The 13,819-nt window shown below is 32.5% G+C and overlaps 1 protein-coding gene across 1 annotated transcript in view; it reads left to right on the plus strand.

Moving 5' to 3' along the window:
- LOC136777841 (neprilysin-1-like) overlaps positions 1 to 13,819 on the plus strand; it is an 889,524-nt gene that overhangs the window by 1,109 nt on the left and 874,596 nt on the right. Inside the window, exon 2 of the mRNA XM_066734432.1 lies at positions 3,378 to 3,624. Coding sequence (XP_066590529.1) covers positions 3,378 to 3,624 — 247 coding nt within the window. The remainder of the gene's footprint in view (positions 1 to 3,377; positions 3,625 to 13,819) is intronic.

Genomic DNA, 13,819 nt, shown 5'->3' on the forward strand with positions numbered 1-13,819 from the left:
TAAATGTTCATAACATTGATGAAAATTTAGTTACTTTTTGACATTTTTGCAGGGTCTGGTCTTACGCATAAAATTTGCATTCTACCAGATTTCATACAGAAATTAGAGTATTTTATTGTCGTTTTAAATTTGCTATACTTCAATACAGAATTTAATAATTGCACAAGCTAGATAAGAAATGAAAGAAATACACTACGTATTATGTCCATAGAAATTTATAGCCTAATATCTAGTAGATTTTTGCTAGTTATTAAATATTTTATTTAATATATTTTCTGAAATCTGTTGAACTTACTACATATTATTCGTTAAAATTTTTTAAAGTCAACTCAAAGGTGCTTTTATTATTACCTTATACACCATACATAATGAAAAAGCTATTTTTATTACTTTTTATCCAACTTGATGGTCAGATGTGCTTAAGATGGTGTACAGTATGTGATATTTGCAAATATCCTATTAATTTCGCAACCATTTAATTTAATTTTGGTAATAGGTGAACAGCTATTTCTACAGTTTATATTTTTTAATCTTAAATATTTTACTAGCTGTACTATTTAATTTTCATGGCTTATGCGATATTGCTGATACTATTATATATATTTATCAACTTTCGAAAATTATACGTAGAGTTAACTGTGCTTATTAATAGACTACAGTTCTTTTGCAAAAGACTTCTTTTCATGAAAATACAGACTCTACTATTAATTTTATAAAATCAGGAATGCTAGATTATTATTTATTAATAACATATTCATACTATTTTTCTGAAAGAACATATACCAAATTTATACAATATTTTGAAGACAATAATCATTTCTTTTTACTTTAATTAGAGAGGCGTAGAGGTAAATATTTGGATTAAATATTCTTTTATATTATCATAGAATATTAAATAAAACTTTAAGCAAATATTCATCTACTTTTCTCTAATCGTATATAGTAATAAGAAAGTTTTATTGTCTCCAGGAAAATTGTTCAAATGTAGGATATAATCTGTTGGACATTTGGTATCCATATCAATTTAAAAAAAAGAAAAATTTAAACATGCATTTTGTTATTGATTTTAATGCCTTAAAGTATAGCATATATGATTTTCAAATACCTTAACAATTTCTACCTATTAATATAATCCTAATACTGATTGATGCACATTAATATTTAACGTAAACTTTTCATTAGCAAAGTTATGAATATAAATCTCAGGTTATCCAGTCAGTTCTCTCCTCCGCAATGAAAAAGGGGCTGTTTTATTTTCATTTAATCTGAAAAAGAAACTTCACAAAGTATCACAAAGCTTATTGCATTCTATATTGTAAAATAGAATGTTATACTTATCTAATTATTGGTTCCCCTTATTATAATTAATTGGAAGTTTTTGTGGATTTGTTAAATTGACACTTTTAACCACAAACTAGTCTCACTACGTCAGATTAATTAGATACACACACAGTTGACAATACGTCAGATCAAAATTCGAGCGAGACAATACTAAATACAATCTCATTATCATTAAAGAGAGCAATACTGTCAAAGTCAAAAATTGGTTGGCAGCGCAGTGGTAGAAAAATGACGTCAAAGCGACTAACTTCAGAGCGAAGACATCCACCGAGGATTGAAGGAGAAAAAGAAGAATCGTAATATTTCGGTATTATAGACTACAGAGTACGAGATCTCTGGATTGCGTGAACCGTTTTTAATGTCCGAGGTCTCATTCGAAAGCTCTTTGAAAACCTTATTCAGATATGCTATGGTTAATTCGTGACAATGCATAATTCACAGAGATACGTCGATTTAAAAATTGAGACGGCTAAACGTACTGTATAAGTTACACGATAGCGCTCAACTACATATATGTGTACTTACCGTCGAGACACTACCGTGTCTCTTGATACAGGTTCATATACTAATACATATTAAATATTAAAAATAAACAAACAAAAACTATATCTTACAATTCTTATCTTATTTTTGCTTTATGAAACATCCCTCTTTTCGTTATTACATTTTAGACTTGAAAATAAGAAACTATTCTAATACAAAACAATTTAAATTTGTGGAAAATTCGATAATTATATCGCTCTATTCACAGCGAAATAACTGATTTGCAATTTCTTTTGAATAAAGGAAAGAATTATTTTGTTCTTCATTAACTCTTTTAGCGGCACTTTTTTGTGATAAACATATTTCGAAAATCATTGGTGATATAATAGTTTTCGGGATCGTTATTTACAATTTTATAATTAGAATTTAAAAATTATAAATTGTTCATTACATATGGCAAATAATTTATTCAACTTAATGTTTTGGTTTTAATAATTTGCATTAAAACAAGTAAGAAGCTGAACGGATTTTAAAACAAATAAACGCCAATTCCAGAAAAGTTTACATAAATTGTCAATTCCACTTTAGAGCAGCTTTAGTATGCTATGCACGATAAAGAGTAAAAAATTCAATTTCCAGTATTTCATTTTTTTCTAAAAAACTGAATTTTCGAAAATTCTGAAAAAATTATGGATTATTACTTAACGATTCAGGCAGGATATGCGAAAGTATAATCAGAACTACAAAATTGTTGGGATGAAATAAACCCGATTTATTTCTAAAAAAAAATCGAGTTTTTTGGCTGTTTGCTTATAAAAAATATTAATATTAACATTTAACCCAATTTGTGTAAAACTTACATAACTTAGATACTTTAAAGTTTCAAAAGTACTTGATGAACATCGTGAATGTCACACAAAGTTAATTGGAAAATTAAACAAATTTAAAAAGAAAGAGGTGGGACGTACATACGTCCTACTGGCCAGAGAAGGGTTAACGCATGTTTCCGTAATGTTTGTAAAATATTTTTCCCCGTAAAATACATTGAATGAGTCACCGAGAATTAAAATAAAAATTTTACATGAAGCACACGATGACCTATTTATGAACTTTTCATGAAATATCTCGTCTTCGGTTACAAGAAAATAAAAAAACGATTATCATGTAAAAGGATTTATGGAGAGCTCATCATTATTTCGCTTCTATTCACCAAAATGTTTGGTTTGTATTTTTCCTTGAAATGAAACAAAATGTTATTGTCTCTCAACGAACCCACGCTCTCTTAAAATATTGTTCCTTAATATTGAACGAGTCTCTAAGATTTTCATTAAAAACTTGTTATGACAAACATGACTTATCTATAAACTTTTCATGGAATATCTCGTCTTCTATTAGAAGAGAATAAAAAACTATTCAAGTAGATAAAGCGATTAATTGATAATATTCGTAATTACCTTGCTTATTCCATTAACCGAAATATCTTGATTGTACATGTGTATTTTTTTAGACACTAAATACATTCAATAATCAAGTGTTTGTTGTTTAACTTTCAGGTGACCTGTGGTAGTCATGGAAGCACAACAACAACAACAGTATTGAATCACTCGGAAAATACAAGACGTGGTACGATCGGTACAGGAAATACCAGGAGCACGTCTATCGTACGAAGGCGAAGAGGTTCTGCCAACAGGCAACAATTGCTCGTAGTTCTGGCAGTAACTCTCCTAACTACCTGCCTTTTCATCTTGCTCCTTCTCGCCTTAAACAACATGAGGAAATGCGTGCAGCAAACTTCATCACGTAAGTACTTTATCCTCTTTCCTCCTTTTTCTTCTTTTTTCCATCTAAAATATTTTACATGAATTTATGTCGTTTGTTTTCAACTAAATAATCGACTCTTTTTGGTGCTAATTGTAAGTAAAGGTTAATGTAAAAATTAATGTATATAGTTTGACTATTGATCCAGCTAGCATATACATTCTTTATAATCCTATTTTAGGACTGTAAAATAGCGTACTTTATAGAAATCTTGAGTATTATAAAATTTCTCAGAAACAGTTGCGGTGAACTTTTAACATGTCATTGGGGAGAAGGGGGCTCTAATCTATGTATATTAGGGAGTACGTTAAAAAGCCATTCTTTTTTATGTTAACTATATCTAACTTGGTGTAGAATCAGATAAAAATTAGCTTTGCAAGAGTCTAACCGATTTAGGTAGTCAAAATCCCGTGCCACCGAAGGTTTGAAGTTAAGAACGGGATTTCGCGTAGAAAAATGATATTTTGTGAATATTTTGCATGCCATTTCTTCATTTTTCAAACATTTCACACGTTAATGTAGCTTTTGTTAGTTTAAAGGTCTCTGAATTTGGATCCATAGTGAAATTTATTTTTTGACTTGTTACAACCTTTATTTTTTGTGTTAATATTTTTTAAAATAACGATTTGCAATAAAAATTCATTATAGCCGTATCTTGAATAATTTCTCCTTTTTTACATCGGTGTATCTCCCCCCCTTTTCGTTCTGACATATTTGAATATGATAAGATTATGTAAACATTTTTTCTAATTTTTTGTAACATACACTGCCGGTCAAAATTTTAAGACCACTTGAGAAATTTAGTTCAAAATAGGTCACTTCTTTAAACGCGCGCACCTTCGTAATGAGGAAGGATACAATAAAATTCAAAAATCCGTTATAAAGCTGATAAAATTCTAGATTTAGTGGAATTAGCTCAATGCACGGAAAACGTGTAGCTATCGAATTACAATTAAATAAAAATACTGCTAAGTTTAAAATTTTTATTTTTGCGTTACGTCAATTCAACTTGTTGTAACACTTGCAATAATTATGGTAATTATGTGACACATTGGTGACATAAAGCTCAAAGTTTCAGCTATAATTTGAGCTATCAAATGTCACGATATTCATTGTATTTCCTTATTTTCATAACTTTTTTCAGAGTAATGTCGAGAAAAATTTTTGACCAAAAAACAACTGCCCAAGCATTTGAAACAATTTCAGATTGAAGAATCCGTCGGTATTAAACGACCTGTTCTACTTGTTTCATATTATACTTTTATTCAATTAAAAGAAATATGATCATTGTAAATCTTAGAATTAATAAAATAGATTTGATTAATCATTACTCTACTTTGGTTGATTTAATTTAAAAATTAATGGTGTTTTATGTTAATTGAATAAAAGTACAATATGAAACAAGTAGAATAGGTCGTTTAATACCGAAGGATTCTTCAATCTGAAATTGTTTCAAATGCTTGGACAATTGTTTTTTGGTCAAACATTTTTCTCGACATTACTCTGAAAAAAGTTATGAAAATAAGGAAATACAATGAATATCGTGACGTTTGATAGCTCAAATTATAGCTGAAACTTTGAACTTTATGTCACCAATGTGTCACATAAATACCATAATTATTGCAAGTATTTCAACAAGTTGAATTGACGTAAAGAAAAAATAAAAATTTTAAACTTAGCAGTATTTTTATTTAATTGTAATTCGATAGCTACACGTTTTTCGTGCATTGAGCTAATTCCACTAAATCTAGAATTTTATCAGCTTTCTAACGGATTTTTGAATTTTATTGTATCCTTCCTCATTACGAAGGTGCGCGCGTTTAAAGAAGTGACCGATTTTGAACTAAATTTCTCAAGTGGTCTTAAAATTTTGACCGGCAGTGTACGTTTCATGGGTTAATGCTGTTAAAAAACATTGATTTATGATAACAAATCCATTATTCTTGTATCTTCTAGAATCTCTATCTTTTTCTCTCTTTCTGTTTCTAATACTTCGAAATGATTAGTTTTTAAGTTAAAAGTACAAGCTCTAAGCTCTACCTTAAGGATATATTAAATCCCACAAAAAACAAGCTTCGCTTGTAAAAAAAGGACGGCAAGTACATAAGTCGTATCTAGCATGATTAATATATAATAATGTAAAATATTTTAATTAAAAAAAATAGTGAAATCCAAATGTTAGGCAAGTATAAATTTTTATCATGGCGAAAATTGAAATTTGGAAAAAAGTAAATAGCAATACAAAAATTACTTGCCGGGCCCGTTGTATGCAGTCGTATTAAATAGCCACATTTATAACTTACGAGAAGCAACGCTTATATAGCAAGATAACGACTTACACATGGATATTACGGGACCGGCAAGTAATTTTTGTATTGCTATTTACTTTTTTCCACATTTCAATTTTCGCCATGGTAAAAATTTATACTTGCCTAACATTTGGATTTCACTATTTTTTTAATTAAAATATTTTATATTATTATATATTAATCATGCTAGATACGACTTATGTACTGTGACCATGTACTATTTTAAGATAGTACATGTTCACTAAAAAGATATATATATATATCTATCTATAGAACATTGAGACATATTATGGTCATATTATCAAGGCCATAATAGCATGTCCTACACGCTTGGCCTACCTATCATCGGAAATACCGTATAACGTTCGGTGATTGATAGGTCATAAAGTAAAGTAACGATCGTGGCCCATAAGTCGTATGTTAAATGGGTCTAACGAACTACGGCCTTCCGCGGCTCCCGAATATTCAAGTTGAATTTTCGGAAGAAGTCGGACCTTGGATCTGATTGGTGGTACCAATAGCTTAATCGGCTCCGCCAATTAGATTTAGCGTTACGAAAAGTTGGGGATAAGGGACCAACAGCTCGTTGCTGGTGTCTCCCGATTTTTGCGACACTCGTATCTTAGTTCTGAAAAGGATCAGACGCATTTTCGGCAACTCGTATCTTAGTTCTGAAGAAGATCGGACGTGATTTTCGGCAACTCGTATTCCGGAAAAGACGTAGTGAATATCTGTGGAAGCTGCTCTGCTCTGCTCCTCGCTGCTCTGCTCTGCTCTGCTTCGACCTGCTCTGCTCATCTCGGCTCTACGCTGCTCGACGCTACTCTGTCCTGCTCTGCCCGGCTCTGCTCTGCTCTGCTCCGATCTGCTCTGCTCCGATCTGTCCTGCTCTGCTCTGCTCCGATCTGTCCTGCTCTGCTCTGCCCTGCTCTGCTCTGCTCTGCTCCGATCTGCTCTGCTCCGATCTGCTCTGCTCTGCTCCGATCTGCTCTGCTCAGCTCTGCTCGACGCCGCTCCGCTCTGCTCTGCTCTGCTTTGTCCTGCTCGGCCGTCGTTCTCCAGCTCCAACGGAAAAGGTTAGCGGGAGTCCCAGCTCCTAGAAATCCTTATATCACGAGTAAACTTCGGAAAACGCGCTTAATAGCCGTGAAATCGTCAAAAACCACGAATTACGAGTTAAACATACTCCCAAAGTGCGTGGATTGGGAATTAGGGACATAAATGAGAAATTGGAACAATAGTCTAATATCGAGAAACTTTGAGATTCGCTAGTAATTCAAGGACACCGTCGTCTTTGGGTTTTCGGATATGAAATGTACATAATTTTTATCTATAACTTACGTTAAGTCCTTTTATCGATTACCGTGTATATAATGTCGTATTAAAGTATTGTATTTTCCGAGAAATTGGTTATGCGCTTACAGTATAGTTGATGGGTCGAATTCGGGTATAAAGAGTGATCGGGATATTCGTTCAGTTTCGAATTTCAGTTACGTTTTGTACAGTTCGTCGCGTTTAACCAGGGGTGCATCCCGAGGTCGAATTCTCCCCGAAAGGAGCTACCTCGTTCGATCACCTCGTGGTCATACAGTTCGTTTTCTCGTCAGAAGGAACCCCGGAGGTGAATTCTCCCAGAAAGAGCTACTCCGTTCGGTTCTCTTCGCGAGAGTATAGTTTCGTTTAGTTAAAAGGTCGCAGGAGAAACACCTGCCTTGAGTAGGCCTTTATTTGATTAGTTAGTTGTTTAGTGAAGAAATTCGTTGGATTGATCCCGAGCACTCCGGAAAACCGCTTTCTACGCCATTTCGAGTTATAGTTTTGTAGAATACGAATAACGATCTATGCGCTATGAAGTCTGACAAATACAGCAATGTCTTTTTGGAAATATAGACACTTTATTATCGAATATAGTATGTAGTGATTTGACCCGAACTGCCAAATCCTTTTGCATTTCACGTTTCAGGAACTCACCCACTCTCCGCTTCCGCAATCCTACTCTTATATTCACTGAGCTAGTTGGCATTTTAGTTTGATGAATACAGTATTTTGCAGTCACTACAGTACAGTGGTTCTTTCGGGAACCTGGCGCCCAACTTACGTTACAGATTTTGATTTAGTTACAGCTTACGAATAGCTTAGGGTATGCCAAAATTTTTGTAGTGTAGCAGTACTTGCTGTCCTTTTTTTACAAGCGAAGCTTGTTTTTTGTGGGATCTTATAAAGTTTTGTAAGAATATAGGAATTAAAACTAAAAAGTTGTTTTAACTAATTCAATCTTACAAAACATTTTCCAATGTTGTAATCGTTCCATAATGTAACGCTTCAATTCGAGATATTAATTTATTAATCTAATAAATAAAATACAAAATACTACAATGATGAGTTCTTATCATAATTACACTTTTAGATGCATTTAACATATAGGATTCAATGACTGTTTGTTTTATATTTTCAACATTTTATTTCCAAAATCACCTTAAAGCCTTTCGCTTTCAAAAATTTATTTCTAAATTTACCTTTAAATCCACCTTTTTCTTAGTTGTTGCTCTCACTATCACCTTTACATTATGGCTCTTTCCCTGATAAACTAGAGACATTTATATATTCTTTTCATTAATATGAACTGTAAAATATATACCAGTTAATGCAATGGAAGCCTATGATTTTTAGGTATACTGCTTTCATTTTCCTGAAGTTATACATCGTATGCTCTATTACATGTGAAATATTGAAATCCTGAATTCCTTTTATATTTACACATCTACATGATTTTATTATAATTTTTATCAACTATGTGATTTCTAATTCCAAAGTTGTATGCCCAAAGTCACCTGCAAGTTTTTCCCTCTCAAGGATTTTCTTATGAATTGACTCATTTTTCCACCTTTTTCTTAGCTGTCACTCTCAATATCAACTTTGCATTATGGCACTTTCTCCAGCACATTAATGCCATTTATATTTTCCTTTCATTAATATAAACTAGGAAATACATCAACTCCTGCAATGAATGCCTCTCTTCTTTAGATATATAGTTTTCAGCTTCCTAAATTTATTCACCGTATGCCCCATCACATGTTAAATATTGCAATCATGAATTCTTTTCATATTTACAGATTACATGATTTTGTTATAATTTTCATCAAGTATGTGATTTTTAATTCCAAAATTGTATACCCAAAATCATCTACAAGCCCTTCACTTTTAAGGATTTGCTTAGAAATTCATCCCTTTTTCTTAACTGTTACTCCCAATATCAGCTATGAATCAGGGCTCTTTTTCAAGCAAAATAGTGCCATTTGTATTTTCTTTTCATCAATATAAACTAGAAAATACACAAATTAATGCAATGGAAGCCTCTATTTTAGATATACTGCTTTCATTTTCCCAAATTTATTCACTGTATGTTCTATCCCTATAACATTTCCTGTGCCAGAGTCCTCAGATGTTCGTTTCGGTAATTTCTATACACTGTTGAAACTGGTCGGATTTCTGGTGCTGCAAAATGGAGTAGAAACCATTAATTTTTGGACTGAGTTTCAATTGAGAATAAACGTGCATTTTTTCATCCATACCAATGACCAGTATACTGCTTTTGGCCTATATAGAATACTAGCATATAGGTAACAGAGGAAAACTATCAACAGTTATTAACTCAATTTTACAGAATTTCATCCAATGAATTTCATCCTTAAATTACGGCTGAGCAATGGATGACGTTGTTCTGAATATTGGCTTATTCTTACTTTGCCAATCTTTCAATGCTTTCATCTTTGCCTGTGTCAAGTTCCAGAATGCAGGAGTGAAAGCCTAAGTTTTGATTCAACTCCGATAGTCAATATGTGAGCGAACCTTCTTCCTTGGATTTTTAATTCAATTGTACCAAATGTATTTAAGTCAAAGCACAAGTATTACTATTTGCTATAATACACTTGCACAGTGACTGTAAAATACTAAATGATAACACTATGAGTAAGCCTGAAATCAAATTCATCATTTAACAATCTTAATCTTCAAAGAAAATAAATATTTGAAGGAACATGAAACATCTCAGTTACATACCAGTATTTGATGTTGCCCCATCTCCATTTTCTTTATTGCTAAGTGACCTAAATTCCTTGAGACCAAAGATCTGTAATATTTGGGTGTCTTTGCATCTTTTGTAAACATCTATTATCGTATAATTAGCTTAAATCCAAACACTAGTCAACTTGTACTCAACGTAAATGAGGGTTCATCGGAATGCTTCTTATTTTCCAAACAAGCATTACTATAATTTAGTCTGAAATATTTGTTCGCATATATGATATAACCTATCGAACAATTGATATTCATATCAGTTTAAAAAAAGAAAAAGTTAAACATAAATTTTATTAATGATTTCCACACCTGGAAGTCGAGCATATGATTATTAAATACTTTAACAATTTCTTTCAATTAATATCCTCCTGATAATGACCAATGCTAATGATGAAAGTATACTTCTCATTGGCACAGAGTTATAAATATTAATCTTATTTAATTCAGTCAGCTCTATCCTCATCAATGAAAATGAAAATGTTCTGTCTTAATTTAATCTGAAAAAGAAATACCCCACAAAGTACCACAAAGTATACTACATCCTGTATTGTAAAATATAATGTTATACTTATCTAATTCGCGAATCCTTCAGTTACTATTAATTGAATTATTTGTGATTGTAGAAGTTTAACAGATGCAATATCGCATCACGATGAATAACCTCACTGCATTAAATAAAAATAACCTCACATTACAATTTACACAGTTCAATATAGTCGCCGAATTAATTATCGATTATATCGATTTTAATTGACAGTTCACAACCATATATAGTTTGGTCGTTGAGTATATTATGTTGGAAGCGTTGTGAAAATGACGTCATATTTTTAGCGACCAACTTCAGCCCGAGACGTACATCCTGACTGGAGAAGAAGATTATGAAGGAAAATTTTAATTTTCGATATATATATAGCTAACAGAGTATGAGATCTCTGGATTGCGTGAACCGATTTTGATGTTCTTAGGCGCAAATGAAAGCTTTTTCAAAACCATTAAAAAAACTTTACTTAAATAATGGCAATGGATTATTCGCGGAAAAAAATCGGTTTGAAAATTGGGACGCCCCATCTAGCTGTATAAGAGAGTAGTGCCTCGACGGCGATATAGGCATGACTTTTTCTACTTTTATGTACTTGCCGTCGAGACACTACCGTGTCTCTTGATTTTCTACAAAGGAGGGTGTGTGTGTGTGTGTGACAAAGATGATAAGGAGGAGGAGGGAATAGGAAGAAAGAGAGTTTAAAAAATAGGATATAGAATAAGTTCTTGAGGCGTGTCAGTTCTAATGAAAAATAAAATTCGATCAGTCAAATTAAAGTGGATCCGTGTCGAGGTAATCAGGTTCTTGGTTCTTCTGGAAAAGGAGTCGCTAATAACGCTAACAAATGTAATGAATGGGGGACTATTTCAGGATTTTACACGTGTAACAGGGCCATACTTGAGTTTACCTTGTGGAAGATTCGTCTTTGCGTTTTATTTTTTCAACAGAATCCGAAGGTCATTATTTTTCATTACAATTTTACAGAATTTTAACTTATTGCAAACGTCGAACCAATTATAACTGCTATATAAACATCAATTTGATAAAATGCCACGTTAAATAAATTTTTATAATTCTGTTTTTATTTTGATATAGGTAGATATACATGGAGAGAAATGGTGCTATAAAATTTACTAAAAATATATACAATTTTACAGAAAAGTACAGTAATTGTGTCACAAACTGTAAATAGGGGCCTATTTGCTGTACATAAAATTATTTTTGTCGCATCGTCTCTAAAAATGTTTTAAACTGTATGAAAAAAATTACTGTAAAGTGTGGTAAAAGTTACGAATCTACAAATTTTTACTTCACAGTACAGTTATTTTTATTTGAATATTCACTATTTAAAGTGTTGAATCCACCAATCCTCGTCTTTATGAGCAACGCGCATACGCAGTAGAGCAACGGAAGTGCCCTCTTCTCACGTGATTCCAGGACGCCGGTTAAGACCATTACAACTATTTTAACTGCACAACGACAAGAAGTGGCAGATATTGAGATTGAAACTAAATGTTTCTTAGTGCAAAACGTAATCCAGTGTAATGGATGATAGAAGGGAATATAATTCACAGAAACCACACGTCTAGAAGCAGGAGGTTTTAAAGACACTGTAAGTGAATTTAATTGAAATTTGTAGGTGGGGCATTTTAACATTTTGCACACCGCTGTTCGCTCTAAAGGGACATAATATTTTCACTATAATAATAGCAGAGTGCAAAGGATTAAGTGTCCCACCTAGTATAACAAAAATAAGAGATTTTTGAAAACTTTCAATTTTGGTTTTATTTTTATAAGTATTTTAAAATTGCAGGGGTTTTATAGATACTTAACACTAAATACTAAAGGAAAAGAAATATTAAAAGAATATGAGTGCAATAAGAATATATTGTCCAAAACCACTCGTAGTAAACTTGTTCGCTTAGTAATCCAAAGAGAAAAGGATTGGTTATTTAAAAGTATACCAGTCTACGAACAGCTTGAAAAGTTCAAGTAATTATATTATATAATAATTAATATGATTTAAGAAAAGGTATAAAAACAAAAATGCTTAATTTTGCTTCTAGAATTACCAGAGAAAGGTTTACGGTTATAGCGAATGAAATTGTAAGCATATTTGGGCATGAGTGTACCGCTGTTTACTATTCATCTTTTAACGGGATCCCTCAAGCCCTCTGTAGCCAACATTACGGAACGAAAAACGAGGGAGAATTGTCCAGCGTTATTTTTCGACCGATTTTAATGATTTTGGGCTTGTTGGAACCGTTAGGACTCGCACCTTGTCATAAAAAAGCCTTATTTCCCAAAAAACGAAAAAAAATTAAATTGTTTAAAAATTCGCATTAATAACATTTAATCGCAAAACAAATCGAAAAATCGGGCGTCTTTATGACGACGTGCCAGACCTAACGATTCCAACAAGCCCAAAAACATTGAAATCGGTTGAGAAATAGAGCCGTACCATTGTCCCGCGTTTCTGAGGTGGGCGAAAACCAAAAATTTTTTGGAAGGAAGCTAAGCTTCCGCCCCTCTCGCGGCTCACGCTAACGTGTTCCCCCACTCCAGTATCCAAACTTACTGCGAAGCTTTCCTCATATTTACGCTATTCCCCTATCTGTAGCTATACACATATAAATACCGATAAAATAATGTTGAGAACATTTCATTTCGCCGATATAATGAAATTGCTAAAAATGCAATTATCATTTTGAAATAAAATTGTAGAAAAGGAGATTTCGTAATGCTTGAAATATAGGGCATACGGCGAAACGCGGGACAATGGTACAGTCGTATGTTTCAACAGAATTTGATGAGACTAGTAATAATTAAAGCCATTCTTCATGTAGATTGTCCTAAAGAGCTCGCATTTTCGATAAAGCTTATAGTTTTCCAATTATGAACGATTAAAGATGGACGTGCGCAACAGCTGATCTACGCGAGGGAAGAAATGTGTATTTGTGCGCCGTGCAACTTCAAACGTTCATAGCTAAAAAACTATAAGCTTTATCGAAAATGCTAGATCTTTAGGACAATCTACATGAAGAATGGCTTTAATTATTACTAGTCTCATCAAATTCTGTTGAAAAATACGACTGTACTATTGTCCCGCGTTTCGCCGTATGCCCTATATTTCAAGCATTACGAAATCTCCTTTTCTACAATTTTATTTCAAAATGATAATTGCATTTTTAGCAATTTCATTATATCGGCGAAATGAAATGTTCTCAATATTATTTTATCGGTATTTATA

This window comes from Prorops nasuta, unplaced genomic scaffold (assembly GCF_024137725.1).
Source record: "Prorops nasuta isolate Cenicafe-Biocafe unplaced genomic scaffold, Cenicafe_Pnas_1.2 PNAS00012, whole genome shotgun sequence".
NCBI classification, from domain to species: Eukaryota; Metazoa; Arthropoda; class Insecta; order Hymenoptera; family Bethylidae; genus Prorops; species Prorops nasuta.